Source organism: Loxodonta africana, chromosome 16, assembly GCF_030014295.1.
Source record: "Loxodonta africana isolate mLoxAfr1 chromosome 16, mLoxAfr1.hap2, whole genome shotgun sequence".
Lineage (NCBI taxonomy): Eukaryota > Metazoa > Chordata > Mammalia > Proboscidea > Elephantidae > Loxodonta > Loxodonta africana.
In genome coordinates, this window is record NC_087357.1 from 43424169 (window position 1) to 43444662 (window position 20494).

General features: G+C 36.8%; 1 protein-coding gene across 6 annotated transcripts in view; it reads right to left on the bottom strand.

The window, feature by feature from the left end:
- Window positions 1–20494, bottom strand: part of PCGF5 (polycomb group ring finger 5) — a 157752-nt gene that overhangs the window by 6309 nt on the left and 130949 nt on the right. For 4 of the 6 annotated variants that reach the window (XM_064269578.1, XM_064269576.1, XM_064269581.1 and 1 more), the window contains 4 exons: window positions 19143–19291; window positions 13488–13586; window positions 9356–9445; window positions 1128–1187 (listed from right to left, as the gene is read on the bottom strand). In XM_064269578.1, coding sequence (XP_064125648.1) covers window positions 1128–1187; window positions 9356–9445; window positions 13488–13586; window positions 19143–19291 — 398 coding nt within the window. The other 2 variants (XM_064269580.1, XM_064269579.1) reach the window with 2 other exon arrangements.

Below are 20494 nucleotides of genomic sequence, written 5' to 3' on the forward strand. Positions count from 1 at the left end.
CAGATATAGATACAAATTTCACCAGCTGAGTTAAATTTACTCACCCCTTACTCTTAATTATATAAGGAGAAAGATGTATTACTTCCCCCTAAATAGTTTTCTCTTGGCTTCTAGAGATGTTAAAGTTGCTTACTCCATCATTGAAAAACCAGGACTTAAAACAAGTGTGTTAAACAATGAATTTTAATGAAGGTACTGACAATGAGATTGAGGGAACTTCTAGATAAAGGACTAATCAAACATTTTTGGCTGGTGGTTGCATTTTTTTTTTTTAATTGAATATACATTCACTTGGCCCTGCCTCAAAATAAAGAACCCCAAAACTACAACAAAAAAACACTGGAGGCAAATTTGCTAGTTCAGTTTGTTGTATAATTGCAGTTCTTCTTTCTTGGTGCCAAAGAAATACGGATGAGGACTACCTTAATCTTGGGCATAAAGGAGCAATGGAGATTTTAAAGAAAGGCTGTGATTAACCCAAGGGATTAAGGAGGATCACAGATCATCTCTGTACCCAATAGTAATCGTGACTATACTACACTCGGTCTCTTCTATTTTCCAAATTTTTTAAAATATATTTTTATTAGATAAACTTTCTTCAGGATCTAAGTTTAAGTTTTCTTGGTACATTATTAAATTAGTCCACTATCATTTCATTATTAAAAGAGGTAAGAGAAGTACTCAGGGGAGAGCTGGGAAAGCAAGCTCACAATTAGCTGTAGCTGTTGCTGTTATATAGATTCACCTAACCTGGCATTTTATCTTTCACTTGTGGGTGAATGATTCATTAAAATAGAAGTAACACTTAGACAAAGAAGATAACATTCCAATCCATGAGAATCAGAGATTTCCTAAGGGATGAAACTAGTAATTATTAAAAATTCCTGACTCATAAATAATGGCCTTAAGATTTATCATTTCATTTTTTACTTCAGAAAAATGAAATGGGTAATTCAGGGGAACTGAAGTAACAGGAAACTTTGGGGGATATAAGTTGAAAAGATCAAGTATTGTAGCTCAAATAAATATTAATTTTACAAAGTTACGTCTTAGACACGCGTTTGGGATGAAAGCAGTCACGAGGTGGCATTACTATTGTCATATGTACAGCCGTGAGTGCCTCTTACCTGATACAAAGGGCCATCCTGAGGGCAGACTTGCGAAGCTGAGCAGTTCAGACACCGAAACTGCGGAGGAGATGAACTCATCAGATAAGAGGCATCCACAACTGGACACATATTTAAAACTGATTATTTAAAATATGGTAACGTCAAACGTAAGAGTCAACATGATAATTTTAAGTAAACACCTTCCAGGAATATGGTAGTCACTGTTGAAAAAAATAAAATAGATTTTAATAACAGTGATTGGTAAAACTGAGCCTGAAGTAATTTTAGCATGTCATATGAGTTTTGCAAACATTCAGCCAAATGGTGGCCTACGCTTTCCATCGCCTCTCCAAATAGTAATTCCTGGGGAAAATCTCACCTCGTGAGTACACAGGAGACACCCTCTTTCTTCAGTCCCTTCCTGGATCAATTTTTCCAACTACCTCTGAAAATAAAACTGTTCAAGGAGCTCAGAGCTCTGAGAATGCACGGAACCTCACTCACATTATAAGGGATTCCACTTTCCGCTTTAAATTAAGTTCTTTATATTGCTCAGATTAGATTCTTAGTCTCTGTATCTATTTTAACAGCCTTAGATGGTGAGTTCCTTGAGTCTACGCCTTATTCATCTTTGCAGTCTTAATACGCTACGGCCCAGACCTGGCACACAGAAGCCACTCAATAAATGTTTTATGAATAAAGCAATGATTCAACATATTTTAAAACTATTGGGCAGACTGATTTGTAAACCCACCACTTTTTTAATGGTTTAACCATTCATGTAAAATCATTCCCAGACCTTGATTTTCAACAGTATGCTAAATATTGATTAAATATAAACATTATTTTAATTGTAATGGAATGACAAAGCATAAAATATTTACTTTGAAGTTATGCATATGTGAATTCAACATTACACACCTCTTCAAAATGGAAAAAAATGAAATACATAAAAAATACATGAGGTGCAGATTACCTAAGATAAATCTAACACTCCAGAGTAGCTTTTTAAAAGATACATTTTAAAGCAATTTAAGTAAGCAAAAATTAAACAAATACATTTGTTTTTAAATAAAATTTTAGGAATTGTCTATTTACCCAAAAGATCTTGGCAGTTTCTTCCTAGAAATTAATCTTTGATTTTCTGTCACTGTCAGGGCTCAGTGACATACTGTAAGACATGTTTAGCATTGCTATCTTTTGGCAACCTTTTCTTCTGAAGATTCCCAAAGCTTTGGCCTACCAGACTTCGTCTAATTATGCCAACCCCAACAGCATACAATAAGAATAAGGAGGGTACGTGGAAGGAGACAATTTCACTGAGGATTTCTATTCATCTCTTTGGTGTCAATCAAGATAGATATGCTTGCTTTCCTAAAACTGCCTGATAACGCGAGCCAACCAAAGCAAGACACACTATGGTAACTTTAGGTACTGCTTCAAATTCTGTTACAGCCTACCACTGACCTCGGGTCTGGAGGATCAAAGAGAGCCAATCTTTCCAAATCCTGAATTGCTCCAAGTTGTAACACAACTGGGTCGTCCTGCTAAGTGTGCGTGGATGTGGGTGGTGGTGGTAGAATGATTCACGGTTAAGATAAACTGTGCCCCAGACATAAATACTAAGCGTTATTTGTGAGGAGGAACTATATTCTCTTGCTCCAAAACCTTGCTGTGTCAAGAGCGGGCAGAAGGAATCACAGTGAGGTTCTAGAGAGCAAGTGGGACAGTGACCGCTTTGGTTGCAGGTATCTATCACAGGAAGTAGCTCTACAGGGATGAGGGCCCCACGATACAACCTCCTCCTCCCAATCCTCAGTTCCTACCTCTAGATGTATAACTGAATGGTCCCTGGGTGGTACAAATGGTTAAGTGCTCCACTGCTATTCAAAAGGTTGATGGGTTGAATCTGCCCAGGGGCACCTCGGAAGACAGGCCTGGCAATCTGCTTCTGAAAGATCGCAGCCTTAAAAACCCTATGGAGCACTTGAACTCTGCACACATGGGGTCACCATGAGTCAGAAGTAACTCGATGGCAACTACCAACAACATACATATAACTAGCAGATAAACCAAAACTAAAATATTTATTCCCAAGGGAAAGGTATATACGAAGAACTATGTGAATAAATTATACTACTATTATTGCTGTGTGCCGTTGAGTTGATTCCAACTCACAACAACGCTGTATGATAGCGTAGAACTGTCCTACAGGGTTTCCTTTATGAGAGTAGATCACCAGGTCCTTTCTCCCATGGAATGCTTGGTTGGTTCCAACCACTGACTTTTTTGGTTAGCAGATGAGCACTTAACCACTGCGTCACCAGGCCTCCTTAAATTATACTCCTAGGGTTGCATATTTCAAGATGTATGAAACAGTTCACACACTCTGAATTTAGCTTTGTACAGCAACTACGAAAGGACTTAAAAAGCAATTCAAAAAACTTGGTTGCTGAAAAACCAACTTTTAAAGTAGTTTTAAAAATCTTGACAGTTTCCATGTTACGGGTGGGGTGGAAGGTGATTACTCAGTACTAGAATTGGGAAGTCTCTTCTCTTTCATACTTCATGTGGCCGGTCCAGCTGTATGGAACCTACTCAGTAGTAATTCATAGATAATTACAAGGTCTCATTTGTAGATAATTATGTCATTTTGTGAAAAAAAGAAATAGAACTTTCAAAACTGTGTAAATGATGAAATTTATTAGGCAGAAACTGAAATACTGAATACATACTATATATTCTTTATCTCCATCACTATTCACTCAGTTTTTTCTCTCTTCCCTCTTCTTTTTTCTATCTACTTATCTTCCTACCTCTTATCACCAGTAGCTTCATACTATGCACAATGTACTATGTACACTTATACTTTACACTATAAACTTTTGACGTTAAGAAGGCAGCATACAGAGTATTTATCTTTGGGGAAGGGCCTTTCAATGTAGCCCACTCTTCAGGGTTTGAACAAGAAGACACACACTTGGGGACGAGCATGGTAGGCCTTTATTTCAGTGTTTCTTGAAATAGAGTTGAATATCTAATAAAGAGGGAAGGCCAAACTCTAAATCAGACATACGTACACACAAAACAGCAGGCTGTGCATTATGATTAACTAAGAGTTAACTAGCCAAACAATCCTAAATTCCCTTAGTCTCCCATATTTATAAAATATAAAAGCAGGAGAGTAGATACAATCACGTGCTGTAATCCCTGCCATCTCCCAGGCCCCAACATAGCTGCATTTCCCAAAGTGAATTTTGTGGGAATGCTACTTTTTTTAAAAGTGAGAATTCCACAGTGAGTCTGGGAAAAGCCAGACTCAAAAATGTTTATGTATTCTGTGGAACTTCTTAGCATATTTAAAATGCTCTATGGCTTCTATGGCTCTCTCTGAGGGTATTGTATTATTCAGCATTTTTCAGACTGACTTTTACCACAAACCCTTTTTCATGGAATATCGTGCCTTGTATTCAATGAAACACTGTTATGTAACTGTACTGACTTAAAAAAAAATAAACTATATAACTATTTCATCCATTGGAGAATCTGTTTACACACCAACCAACCCAACCCATCGCAGCCGAGTCAATTCCGACCCATAGTGACCCTATAGGACAGAGGAGAATTGCCCCGTAGGGTTTCCAAGGCTGTAAATCTTTATGGAAGTCGACTGCCACATCTTCCTTCCACAGAGTGGCTGGTGGATTTGAACCTGCAACCTTTTGGTTAGCAGCTGAGCCCTTAATCACTGCACCACCAGGGCTCCTTCCCTTTGCACACAGGAAAGCGCTAATTGATTAGGGAGCTCTTAAATGGTTACCCAGAAGAATTAATCACCTCTTAATTCTCTATTCACTGTTAGGCACAGATCAGAGTACTTGACCTTGCCTTCATAAGTACAGTAAAAGGTTCTTAGAAATTCCAGACAGCAGGGTATGAAGCTTAATTTGACCTGAGCTAGCCATTAAATCTTAGCAAACGACCTATCCAAGCTGATCTGTATTCACATGAAAAGTTTGAAAAACATTTTTTAAAACACATTTCCCCACTAATAAGTAAAAGATGAATGCCAATGTTGAGTGTAAGAATCTTGAGGTAGCAAGACAGTTATGAACTGAAAAACTGCCAAGAGTTATTAGCTAAAGGCTAACCAGATGTTGTTTAGATTCCTGCAAAATCTTACCCTAAAACAACTTAGAAGGCCCAACTATTTGTCTTATAAGATATGTTAGTTTGGACTTTATCCAAACTTATCTCAAAGAAAAGGGATCATAAAGGGTTTTAGACAGGGGTATTACATAAGATTTTTATGAAAGCTATATAATGTATAATGTTGATACAGGAATAAGACTACTCAAAAGAGCAAAACAGAATGTCCAGAAACACACACACATACAGATGTATATGTCTGTGTGCATATAAATATATGTACATATGTACACATGTCCTCGTTAGTATAGTGGTGAGTATCCCCGCCTGTCACACAGCAGACTGGGGTTCAGTTCTCCAACAGGGAGGCAAATGCCCCTTGGAAACCCTGGTGGCTAGCGGTTAAGTGCTATGGCTGCTAACCAAAGGGTCGGCAGTTCGAATCCACCAGGTGCTCCTTGGAAACTCTATGGGGCAGTTCTACCCTGTCCTATAGGGTCGCTATGAGTTGGAATCGACTCGATGGCACTGGGTTACATGTACATACATATATAGATAAAGGGAACAACTCAAAAGAGGCAAAGTATGGATTTATTCAATAAGTTGAATTTATGGATTAAAAAAAGAATTTAGAGTAAGTTAGAGTCTTAACTTCATCGGGTGTGTGTGTGTGTGTGTGTAAATAAATTCCAGCTGGATTAAAATGTTTAATACAAAAAAGTAGTAGAAGCAAGTGAAGGAACCACACGGTGGTCATTAGTTTAGGAAATAAGCTGACCCCGGCCCAAAGCAGCGGTGGCTGGCAATGCCAGGAGATGCAGTAACGAGAGCTCTTCAGACATCCTGGCATCCCACTGGCAGTGCAGAGCAGACATGGACAGGGAGGGACCCCAGCAAATACACTAGCAGGGGCCTAATCACGAAATGATTGTTTTACTGCTACTGCTTCATTTGCCATGCTACTCCAACTAAAAGAATCTATCTATTAATACTCTAACAACTCATAGTTAATTGGAACCAAAAAATAAAATAAAAATTTATTTAATGGAAAACAGATTCACATAAATGAAATGATATTTAGGATATATTCTGCCTAACTATTTATTAGCTTATAAAAGACAAAACTTACATTCACTTTACTCTTCAAACAAATATTTATTTATTCTCTGTGTCAGGCGCCGCTCTATATGCCAGAGGTTCGGCAGTGAACCCACAAACCAAACTCCCTGCCCTCAGATCACATTAGAGTGGAGGGACGAACAATAAACATACAAACAAGTTAGAAGAATCACACGTCAGATGGTATGAAACACTGTGGAAAGCAATAAGGCATCAAAAGGGATTAAGAGTGCCATACTGGGAGATGGGGCTGTAATTTTCAGGGAGGTCAAAAGGCTGCACTGAGAAGGTGACATATAAGCAAAATTATTTGAGTAACAGGGTAAAGGGAACAAGTTAGGCAGGCAAGAGCTTATCTGGGGAGGCAACAGCATGCGTGGTTTATCTGATGAAACACAAAGAGGCCAGTGTGGCTGGAGCAGAGTAAGCCAGAGGGAGAGAATAAACGAAAAGATCAGAGAGGTACCTGGGGGAAACTGTGTGAGGGCTCTGCCTTTGGGTTCCTGGAAGAACTTTTTGGCTTTTATCTAAATTACAGAAGTTACTGGAGGGTTCAGAGAAGAGTTGCATGTTCTAATCTGTTTTAAGATGACTGCTCTGACTACTGTGCTGGACAGACAGCAGGGGGACAAGGGTAGATGGATGGAGGGCAGTTAGGAGCTGGTGACAACAAGCCTGGAGAGAGGCGGTGGTGGCCCGGACCAGAGGTGGTAGAAGTGGAGGTGGTGACACATGGCTGCATACTGGATATAGTATTTTGGTGGACGAGGTTACAAAATTTGCTAAGGGTGGATGAAAGAGAAACAAAGAAATCCTTGACTCAGGGATTCTGGCCTGAGCCACTGGAAAATGGAACTACCAATCTTGGAACTGTTGAAATTGTGAAGGTTGCAGGAGAAACAGGCTTGGAGGAGGAAAACAACCAGAAAAAAAAAAGTTTGTCATGCCTAAAAAAATGAAATGAGTTTTACCACTTCCTAGTCACACTGAATTGTATAAGGTGGCAATTTTGTTGTTGTTTACTGCTCTAATTTCTACCTGAATGATAAATTATAAGATATTAAACTGCTTTTTGTAACAACTTTTAAAAAAATATGATGTAAACAACCAAAGAGTTCAGACTACTCAGAAACATGCAATCAGAAACATAATTGCAGCAAAAACTGACTTAACTGGCAGTCTATTAGTAAAAATTTCTGAGTTAGCTCTTCCATGATTTGACATTAAAATCACTGGCAGTGTGAGTCACATTTGGGGATGGGTCTCCAAAAGGACAAGCAAGCATTAGCAGGGGTTTTACAGGGGATGATCATTTTTATCCCTTCAACCTGAAAGCAAATCTATCCATAATGATTTCGAGCACTGAAGCATATTGAACTATCAAAAAAAAAAAAAAATTAATGTTCAACAAAATATTATGTGTGATATCACAATATCCACTCCTCAAGAGTGCTAGTATTTTTTCTGCAACCTGTACATGGTATAGAAAACATTTTAGTTATGAGGATTATGATGTATTTGCAGCCATTCTAAAAACTCTACAACATCACAGAAAGGCAAGTATTAATTTACCAAATACAAAGAAAATTAGATTTAAAAAAAAAAAAAAAGAGCCCAGAGAGGTTTAATAGCCTGCTGAAAGGCACGTAACTAGTTAGTGACTTGTACTAGAATGTGATTTTTTTTCTTCCTGGAATTGAGCTCTTTCCAGAAGTGGCTAGAGCATTCAGCCTCACAAGGAAGGCTTTACCAAGCAGCACTCAAATAGAAAAAAGAAAATTCTAACTTAAGAGGTTAGGTATTTCATTTTATTATTATATCACATCAAGACATTTCCTCTGAAAAACAGTCAAATGTCCTGCCCATTTAGTAGCATAAAAACTGATTTCTTGAGATTTATTTCACAACAGTTCCATAGATGATCACATTGACTGTAAACATGATTTTGAACTATTTTAACATGGTAACCCTTATGACACTTAGAATCTGCATTACCTATCCTTGTATGAGGTTAAATTTCTTAGTCTTCTTTTAATTTTTTATAATGTTTTCATGAACAAATGTAATAAAACCTAGCTTACAGAAGATGAATTTAAAATTATGATATATTATCCCATACACACCACAGAACCCTAACATATGAAAGGACACTGGAGTCATCTAGTACAGCCTCACAGCCAATCTTGATTAATGTTTACTCATACACTCAGATTATGAAAAAAAATTCTGGTAGCATTACTACTATATTCCTTATTCCTATATACCAGCCTCACAATTCCCTAGCCCCTCAAATTCCCCTAATATCCGTGTTATTTACAAATCAGATAAGATATTCTTAGACCCTCTATTTAACCCTAATCAAAGATATAGTTCTATTCTCCTTTGGGTTTTTTCCTTTTAATATTTTCTCCCATATTGCCTAGGGCCTAAGGCATAATACTCTAATTCTGCTGGCATCAGAAACCACTGGAGGAAGGCTCACTTACCCTTAGGTCCAATTTTATGTAAACGAGGTACCTGAAAAAAAGATTACCTAGATTCTACCCTATCTGTCCTCTCTACCACATCTAAAAAATAATACTCTTATCAGCCATTAAACGTAGTAGTCAGAGTAGAACTCAGTCCCCTGTCCCTCACTTCATTACTTAAGAGTTTCCTTATTTTATTGAGTTTTTTAAAAAATATGTGAGTTCCATCTTCCCTGATTTGAGGTTAGTAGTCTTGAACGTATTTAAGCTGAGGGTTTAAACTCACCTTAAACATAACAAAACCACATTTAACACAGGCCTTGGGTCTTGTATTTGGGACTAATTTTCATAGAGTAGCTGGGAGAAACAGTGAGAAGAGGAACTAGTTTCTTCTCTTTCCCAAGCTAGCTTGTTTTTCAGCTTCTAAGTCATATTGTTAAATTTGAGTAACACAATGGTATACAGCTAAATATACACATATACACATAAGTAAATATAAAAACAATTTACGTTTTCGCCTCTTAGTCGCCATCTTGTCATGTAGATGAATTCCATAGTATGATCTTTTCCCATAATTTCACCATTGCACAGCACATCCAACTTGAAAAAGAATAGTTACAAATCCATTAACATAAGTAATTTTGAATTCATATGTCTTTTACATATTTTTTTTTCAAATTTCAAAAAAGATTCAAATAGTTATAACAAAATAGAAGCACCATCCATCATTTAAAAAGAATACTGCTTGGACATTTTCATCCAAGGAAGCTTTAACAATTCAGGTTAAGCATCAGGAAGCACTCTTTATCTCATCCCACGTACCTGAATCCCAAGTTCACACACATAATTTTGAAATGCCATGTAAACCTTCCTAGTTCTTGCTTCTGTGCAACCTAAGAGATTTCAGACATTTGCCTTTGACTGTCCCTTATTAAATAAGAAAAAGCTGTAGAAAAATCACAGAAGCTCCTTTGGCTTATGAATTTGTCTCTCAGAATCCTTTCATTTTCCCAATATTTGAAGGGGTTGCTTTGTTCTCACTACTTTGGATTTGAATAGGGTAAATGAATAAATGTGGACACAGTCAGGAAAGGTGTGTGTCAGGGTTGTATCCTTTCACCATACTTTTTCAATCTGTATGCTGAGCAAATAATCTGAGAAGTTGTACAATGAAGAGTGTGGTATCTGGATTGGAGGATGACTCATTAACAACCTACAATAAGCAGATGACATAACCTTGCTTGCTGAAAGTAAAGAGAATTTGAAGCACTTACTGATGAAGATCAAAGACTACAGCCTTCATTATGGATTACACTTCAACATAAAGAAAACACAAATTCTCACAACTGGACCAATAAACAGCACCATGATAAACCTCTTTAAAGTGTTAAAAATCAAAGATGTCACTTTGAGGACTAAGGTGTGTCTGACCCAAGCCATGATGTTTTCAATTGCCTCATATGCATGTGAAAGCTGGACAATGAATATTGAATATACCAAAGAATACTGAATATACCATGGACTGCCAGAAGAATGAACAAATCTGTCTTGGAAGAAGCACAGCCAGAATGCTCCTTAGAGGCAAGGATGGCGAGACTTTATCTCATGTACTTTGGATGTGTTATCAGGAGGGGCCAGTCCTTGCAGAAAGACATCATACTTGGTGAAGTAGAGGGTCAGAGACAAACAGGAAGACCCTCAATGAGATGGACTGACACAGTGGCTGCAACAATGGGCTGATGCATAACAACGATTGTGAGGATGGCGCAGGACTGAGCAGTGTTTCGTTCTGTTATACATAAGTCGGAACTGACTCGACTGCATCTAACAACCACAGAAAACCCTTTGCTGTCAGTTGATTCCAACTCACAGCAACGCTATAGGTCAGAGCAGAACAACCCCATAGGGTTTCCAAGGAGTGCGTGGTGGATTCGAACTGCTGACCTTCTGGTTAGTGGCTGTAGCTCTTAACCACGACACCACAACAACAGAGGTATATGAGAACTCCCTGTAGTTACCTACAGCTAAGTTGACATAACAGTTAGGACTATGCTACAGGCCTGTCTCTCCTAGCGTTACCTGGCCTCTTTGGTTTGCTTGATTGGTAACTTGTGCAATACTTACAGGATTCTCTCCCCATCTTTATCAAAGTTTAAAAAAGATTTGTGCTGATGCTTGCTTTTGCTCCAAAGATGCAGGAACTAAACAACTTCAACAATCCTTATAGAAGGCCACAAGAAGTGTGGTTGTGATTCACTAATTTAACAAAGCATAATTTAAAGATGTTTATCATAGACTCCCACAAATAAAGTACCATTTTAGTACTTTAGCTATTAAAAGCAACTGATAGAATTTAAAGTGTAGAAGGGGGAAGAAGAATGGCTTTTAAATAATTCTATGTCCGGCTAGATAGAGACTAGACTTTTGAACTTAGTTCTGATTATATTAGGTGTACTAAGTAAATTATATTGATTTTTTGATGCTTTATGGTGACTCATACAGATCTTGAAATGTTCTTCAGACATCATTTTATTAACTCTTAAAAGAAGAAAGTAGATAATTTCATTTCACTTTTTTTTTTTTTTTTCACCTTGGCCTACAAAATAACAAAGTAGTAAAGGAACTTACTTAGGCTGGCATTATTAATTAGCTATATTGCTGCGTTTATCCTGCCCCAAACAGCACTGCTGTTACAGAAGTTTCAGTTGTCAGGTATTTTATTAAACCATCCCCCTACATGTTGGAAATAAAATAAGGGGGGGGGGGGGGCGCAATATATATTTCTGAAGATTACAGGAAAAGCCCTGTGCATTGGGATAGACAAGGAGCTGTCAGTAGATTGAATCTCTTCCCTTCTTGTCTTTTTCCACAAAGAAATATAATACATAACAGTAAGACTGTACAAGAGTAATAGTTCTCTTAGCTCTACCAACTTCCTGAAAGATAGAAAACGGTAACTCAGTGAGTCAGACTTAATAATAAGGAAATAAAACTGTACATGGTATTTTGCCAAAAAAGAATAAAGTAAACCAATCCAAAAAGCAATTTCATTTTCTATTTTTCACTGTAGTTGTATTTACAGATTGTTATCATCTTTCACTTTTACTAAGTACATAGGGCTTTGATACTTTCATATTTTTTCCCCAATATAAAATTCCACTTGTATACCAAAGTTCATTGCAGCACTATTCACAAAAACCAAAAGATGAAAACAACCTCAATGTTCATCAACAGATGAATGGATAAACAAAATGTGGTACATACATACAACGGAATGTTACTCAGCCATAAAGAGAAATACAGTCCTGATATATGCTACAATATGAACCTTGAAAAAATTATACAAAAAGACAAATACTATACGGTACCATTTATATGACAGGCAAATGTATAGGGGCCAAAGCTTATTAGTATCTACCAGGGGTGGGAGAGAGGGAGAGGGGGGAGTCACTGCTTAGGGGGCACTGAGTTTCTATTAATGGTGGTGGAAAAATCTGGAAAAGAACAATGGTAATGGTTGCACAATATGATGAATGTAATCAATATAGAAATGGTTGTACTGACAAATGTTTTGTTATATATATTCTTAACACAATAATAAAACAAAGGTTTTAAAATCCATATCTCTGGCAATTTTTTTGTATTTGTAGGCCCAAACCATAATAAAAATTAATGCACATATTAACTGGTTCATCTGAGAGCAATTTTAAAATAAGTTCAGAATCATATGCTTCCTGAAAATACAGACTTACTACCTGTCAACATCTGTGGTCAAACCCTATCACATTTTATTTCTCCTCATGAGATTAATATTAACTGCAGATAAGCCAGAAAAATAACACTGTCTTTGATGTCTTAGACAACATAGAAAACTACATAAACTGGTCTTTTGTTTAAACTGGTCTTTTGTTTTCTAGATGCTACTATCAAAATCCAAAGAGGAGGAACGAGAGATTAATAGAAGTTGTACGACTGCTATTTGGGCAGCTGAAAAATGGTAGCCATATTTCTGCACTACGTTATAGCCATGCCCTTATGATCATAAACATTATCTAAACATTGAACATGTTACAAGCTGTGCTGTCATCAACAGCAGGGAAATTTATCCCTGCCGTAAAGAAACCGGTAAATTGCATTTATGCAGATTCCAAATATCAATTTCAGCTAGTGCTAAATAATATCACTTTTGCATATCATGGAACTAGAGGATTTATGAAATCTCTTTTGATAAAAGGCAATGTTTTATACTGTAAATAAAAAATCTATAAAGACTTGGTAATAATGGAACTCAAGGATCTCAGATAAAAATGACTATATCCTAAAGCATGTTGGCATAAAAACACCCAATCCATTTTGCTAGTATTATTTATTTTGGGAATACTTAATGTTCTTTAAATATCTCCTATAATTATGAAACATCAAACGCATCAGTATCAGGTTTTACTCAGGATATGCTAAATTAGAAAACACGTATTACACCAATGGAACATTACATTCCAAAAAAATAAATTTTTAACATGAAAATAAGTTTCCACAAAAATTAATTTAAATATATTCTCAATTAATTTTCCCTTCTGTTATTAGGATTTTACTTAAGATCAGATTTATCAAGATATTCAAGGTCAGTTGTTATTTAACTTACCTCATAAGAACTTGGAAGTTTTAGTTTTAAACTTAGAAATTTTTTAATAGTTCCCACAGTTACACGAGTAGAACATCGGATGAATTTCTTCATTAAACCCTAAAGTAAAAAAGGACAATAATTAGAATATTCTCTTTCTTTTTACAAAATCATAAATAAAATTTCCATCATCAGTTTGACTAATTTCAAAAAACACTCTGGAAATATTTCGATTTGTAGCTCTTTAGTACTTGTGGGTAAAAATGTTCTTAATTGTTGGATACCTGCATGACATTCTTTAAGAATGTACCATCATGTGTATTAGGAAAATTCTGGCAAACAGACAACAAATGTGCATTCCTCTAGACTTTCTGATAAAGAACACATCATGAGTTTAACCAAAAATAACAAAAGGTCATGAAAAGCATATAAAATATTTTATCATATAATGGCACTTCTGAAAGCATCAGGGTTATTTTATAAAACATGATCTCGTAACTTCCAAATAATGTTAAGAAGAACAGTGATTTCACATGGGACTCGGAGGACTCCTACATTGAATAGAGAGGCCAGGTGGGCCACACTACGCCCCAGCAACTAAAAGGTGCATCATATGGACCATTGGTTGGGGAGTATCAGGTCTAGTCAGGGTTTGATGGACTATAACAGTTATTTACTGTAAAAATGTAAAATCCTATATGCCTTGCTTCTTCTTGTTTCTAAAACATGGGTGGCAGTACTAATTTATTTTCTAAGCTCGAACATCACAAAAATATAAGAACTGATCCAGAATGCACATCCAAACTGAAAATGAATCAAAACAAGGTTGCAGACATGATAAACATGAACCAATTTGTGATATAAAATTACATTCCACAACCACAAATGTGATCTGAATACTCAAATAAACAAAAAAGAAAGACCTAGCAATTTATTTAATCCTTTAAAGATACAAAGTATTACCCCTTTTTTATATGTACAGAAAATTGGGCCAACAATCTGGAAACGTTCTTAAGTTCGCTAGGTCAAAATAGAACTATCTAGTCAGTATCAGTAATATATTTCCTAGCAAAGCCAACAGAAACAAGTCTACAAATGACACTTGGTCACACCTAAGATGGTAAAGTTTCTATTAAAAGAAAATGGAAGTTAAAATTACATCTAAAGCAAAACATACTGTACTATTTCAAATGGGAAGGCTGACATCCTAGACCGAGAGTATAAAAACAAATTGATATAAGTACAAGTCTGTCATGGATTGAATTATGTCCCCCTCCTCTCCCGCCAAATCAGGGTATCAACCTGGTTAGGCCATGATTCCCAGTATTGTGTAGTTGCCCTCCATTTTGTGATTGTAATTTTACGTTAAAGAGGATTAGGGTGGGATTGTAACACCACCCTTACCTAGGTCTCATCCCTGATCCAATGTAAAGGGAGTTTCCCTAGGGTGTAACCTGTACCACCTTTTATCTCTCAAGAGATAAAAGGAAAGGGAAGCAAGCAGAGAGTTGGGGACCTCATACCTCCAAGCAGCACCAGGAGCAAAATGGGACCTTTGCACCTGGGGTCCCTGCACCTGAGAAGCTCCTTGACCAGGGGAAGACTGAAGACAAGGACCTTCCTCCAGAGCTGACAGAGAGAGAAAGCCTTCCCTTGGAGCTGATGCCCTGAATTTGGACTTTTAGCCTACTTTACAGTGAGCAGATAAATTTCTGTTTGTTAAAGCCATCCAATTGTGGTATTTCTGTTATAGCAGCACTAGATGACTAAGACAAAGTCTATCTTCCCTCTGTTATCTGTTAACATCATCTCACCTTCCTTGAGGTTTCCTGCCTGTTTACTGCCTCAAGCATAGCTTACAAAGAATCGTCAGCACATTTCACAAGTTCCAGTTAAGGTAGAGGATAATGAGAGGGTACTGGAAGACCCTTTAAGAGCATTTTCACCCATAAAGGAATCTCAGGTTGTTGAAAGAACCTGCAGAAATTACCTTGGCATCATTACTCAATCTTCCAGAAGTTATGAATAATTACAGAAACATCAGGAAAGTTAAGAGGAGATGTTTGAAAACTAGAGGAATTTATAATTCAATAAAGCTTGACCATAATCTGTAACAGAATTCCAGGCTGGATTAGTCAGTCACTGATTTGTGAGTACGTAGAAAACAAAAATATGACTATGCCTTCTCTCTCTATAAAACTTTATCATTATACCAAATTAACCCAGTTGTTTCCTAGCTAAGATACACCCAGGAATTCCTGTACAGACCACTGCAAGCTTAACGGACACATTTTAAAGGGGGAAATTACAATTAAGAATGCCCAAGAGAAGATGAGGATGGTGGAAAGAACCTTAGAGATGGCCCTTAAGAGCGGTGCCTCTTCACTACCATTTTTGTTTCAGGACATACATGCACAAACAGAAATATTTGTTCTGCACACCGGGGGCAAAGGGAGGCTGCTACCCAGGGCAGCAGGTGATAGCCCAGGCCTCGCCCGGCTGTTCCGAGAATCAGCATTTCAGGCACAAAGGTATTTCATTCCTGCCACTGCACAAAGGCTCTGCCTTTGAGGGAACATGGTCGGTATCTTAAAATACATGAAGAAATACCATATGTAGAAGATTTGTTTGGTATCAAAAATGTGACCTTTCCTTTCTAAGGCTTAATTCGCTTGCTTTCTGCCTTGTTCCACCTTCCAATTCAGACCATAAAAGGATTCAAAAAGGCTCCTTTCTGCTTCCAAGGTGATTACTCCAGAGGCTTAGTTATCCTCTATGCCTTTGTTTTAAAAGAGTTAAAAAGCTAGAACTGAAATCAGATAGTAACCCATATCACTAGTCAGATGGGCCTCCTGTTCTAGGGTGTAATTCAACAAATTCCAGCCCTTCTGATAAGGATTTCTGAAACTTTGGTTGTTATTGTTTTTTAAACCTAAGTCCTTATAATGCTTTTCTCTTGTCTTCAGAATGGTATGGCAGGTATCTCCACCAGCCAAAAAGAATTTGTCAAGCTTGACTTTTTTTTTTTGAGATATAGTTCACATACCATGAAATTCACCATTTAAAGTGTACAATTCAGTAGTTTTGAATATTTTAACAAGGTTGTGCAATCATCACCACTATCTAATTCCAGAACATTTTCATCACCCCCCAAAGAAACTGCCTACCCATTAGCAGTAACTTCCCATTCCTCTTTCCTTCCAACCCCTGGCAACTGCCAATCTACTGTCTCTATGGATTTGCCCATTCTAGACATTTCATATAAATGGAATCACACAATATAGGGCCTCTTGTGTCTGATTTCTTTCATTTAACGTAATGCTTTCAAGGCTCATCTGTGTCGTATCATGTATCAGTACTTCATTCCTTTTTATGTCTGAATAATAGTCCATTGTATGGACATATCGTATTTATCCATTCATTTGTTGGAATCCTGATGGCACAGTGGTTAAGAGCTACAGCTGCTAACCAAAAGATCAGCAGTTCAAATCCATCAGCTGCTCCTTGGAAACCCTTTGGGGCAGTTTTGCTCTGTTCTATAGGGTCGCTTAGGCTTGACTCGATGGCAAGGGTTTTTTTTTTTTAATTCATTTGTTGATGGGAAGTTTGGTTGTTTTCAGTTTTTGGCAATTATCAGTAATGCTGCTATGTACATCAGTGTGCAAGTTTTTGTGTAAACATGTTTTCAATTACTCTTGAGTATGTACCTAGAAGTGGAATTTGCTGATCATATGGTAACTCTATATTTAACTTTTTGAGGAACTGCTGAACTGTTTTTCATAGCGGCCATTTTATATTCCTACCAGCAATGCATGTAGGTTCCAATTTTTCTACATTCTCATCAAGATATGTTACTTTCCAGTTTTTTCATTATAGCAATCCTAGTGGATGTGAAGCAGTAAGTCATTGTGGTTTTGATTTGTATTTCCTCATGACTAATGGTACTGAGTATCTTTTCATGTGTTTACTGGCCATTTGCATATCTTTTTTTGGAGCAATTTCTATTCAAGTTCTTTGTCTATTTTGGGTTGTCTTTTTGTTTGAGTTCTAACAGTTCTTTACATATTCTGCACACAAATCCTTTGCCAGATACACACACATACACATATCACATATACAGCAACAATCATGCATCACTGACAAGTTTAATGGGAGATAAACTCGTCAAGGTAGGGGTTAGTTCATGAAGGGCTTTGAATACTAAAGTAAGGAGTTAAGACTTGATCCTATAGGCCAGAGGTCAGCAAACTATGGCCATGGCCCTTGGGGCCAAATCTGGCTAATTTCCTATTTTTATGAATAAAGTTTATTGGAACACAACCATGCCTATCGGTTTACTAACGTCTACAGCTATTTTCAGCAGTTTGAGCCCACGAGCCGCTCTGTAGGAGAAAGATGTGGCAGTCTGCTTTTGTAAAACTTCATCTGAACTTAAAAAATTATGTATCTTTCATTTCCCAACTGAAAAATGTTATTAAACGTACTAGTAAAAAATTCAACCCACTAGTATACAGGTTACATAGAGGAAGTAAAAGAAGGTAAGAGATACTGAATACAAGTATTTGAATGAAACATGGACTGCAAAGAGATAAACAATATTCTCAATGCTTGTCATCTGGTAAAACAAACTGACAAAAGTCTGTTTAAGAGCTAAAGTAGTGAACATTTATAATTAGAAAAATCTGCTTACAACAAAAAAGCAGAGAAGATTATTTAAACACTGCCACTTAAAGACTAAACAAAATCAAAAGTGAGTATGGTGTTTTAAACTCTCTAGTATGAAGATCCTTTAAGAAAAGGTTCAATTAGCAGATACAGAGGCGGAAACAGAATTAGAAATGGAGATTCTATAGGATATATCTGAAAGAATTCAAGGATTTTAAAACTTCACAGGCACTTCTGACATCCAATTTCACTTCAAAACCAACTGATTACATTATTCTTAGAATATACTGGCTGTGGCATGTACAGATTTTTTGAGTTCCCAAAAAAAAAAAAAAAAAAGGAAATAATGGAATAAAGGAGAAAATTAGAAGAGTAGAGTGGATAAAAGGGTTAGAAACATTACTTGATGTGAAATTATCTAAGTCTGAGCTTGTTGCCATATTTACAAAGGGAGAAACAATGTATACCACTCCTGACACGGTTATAAAAGGAGGTGGAAAGAGGAGAAATAGTGGTGTGATTCTCAGCATTAGCCACTAGGTGGTGGCACCGGCCCAGGATGGTTCAGTTGTGGCAGTAGAAAAGCAGGTGTGCAGTAAGCAAAATTTTGGCTATTTGTAGGTATGAGACTTTTGTAAGTTTAATGTTTATAGCTTTGAGGTGTCAGAGAATAGCACCATAACTTATTCTATTTAATTACATTAATAAAAACTTTGGAAAAAACATTTTTGAACAGTCACCACCATTAGGAAATTTCAACAACAAATTATTTAGGGTTTTTTTAATAAAATGACCATGTAGAGGGTCAGCGAAAAAGAGGAAGACCCTCAATGAGATGGACTGACACAGTGGCTGCAACAGTGGGCTCAAGCATAACGATTGTGAGGATGGCGCAGGACCACGTAGTGTTTTGTTCTTTTGTACACAGGATTGCTATGAGTTGGAACCGACTCAATGGCACCTAACAACATAAAATGACCATAAAAAGCACAACTGTACTTGTTCACTCACCTTTACTACATTGTCCCCTGATTGTCCATTATTACGTAAACAATCTAGACATATAGCAATTTGTGGGTCACTTCTGTGATAGTCTTTATCATCTTGATTTTCATCACCTTCTTCATCTACTTTAGGCTTGTCAACTTTTGATGTATCATCTGTATAATTTAAGCAAAACCAAGTTAGATATAACTCAAAGTTGATTTGAAAGTTAAGGTACAAAACATCAATTGTAAAGACAAAACTCAATTTTAAAAGTCATTTCTTAACAGCTTTTGAAGAATTTAGTTATTCTGAAAGTATTAACTTTTAATACTTTTTAAGTGTTTCAACCAACCCAATAAACATTGGAACTATTTTTTTAAAACAAACATCAGTGACTTATTAACATAGCCTATAATTCCTAGGCTCACCGAGGCATCCAAACGGAAGAGTCAAGGCTAGCTATATTTGGTCACAAGAATGAAACTGCTGTAGACCTCTTTAGAAAGTAGACAGGATATAAAAATATATTCAAATTCTACATACCTTCAAATTCAAACCTAGCACTGATCTTTCAAACTTCAAAATATTTTAAGTGTTCAAAATGTCAAATTATTAGACATTCATAAAATCAGCCAGTAAAATGAGTACAATGAATTAGCTTTATTAATATCTATGTAACATGTTAAGAAACTCCATTAAAGAAATCTGAATGACCAACTTTCTATTTTATACAAATGCATTTAACCTCCTAAATACCTGAAGCCTACATATAAAGCAACTATATTCATTTACATTGAGTGCCTTTAACTACATGTTAGGCATGCATTGTGCTAGGTCCTAAGGGTATAATGTTGTAACTAGAGTGCTATTATCCCCCTCACAGTGGTCAAGGTTCAGGGGGAGATACAGGCAAGCAAACAAAACAAACTCAGCAGTGTGATAAGGCCTTTGGTGGCCACGGTAAAATGGACTACGTGGGCACATATAAGAGAGGCGACAGACCTTAACGCTGGGGTGAAGTAGAGATTCAGGGGAAGATTTCTAAGATGAAGTATCCCTAAGCTGAAACCTGTAGGAATTAGCTAGCCATGTATTATAGAATAGAAAGGCCAAGAAAAAAATGGTCAGCTGCTCTTTAATGACTATAGTAAAAGCATTACACTTGTACCATAACGGGGAGGCAGGTTCTCTTTCTTCTACGTATTCATATGGGACCTACATAGACAGAAGCTCCAGGAAAAGATCCAAATTCTCCAAACTAAAGACTAAATATTATAAAATACTGCACTGCCAAAAGAGGTTGGATAAAATTCACAAAGTAGGCTGTAGCCTTTATACAAGACAATCTACAAAACACATGGGCTCATAGACTAAAG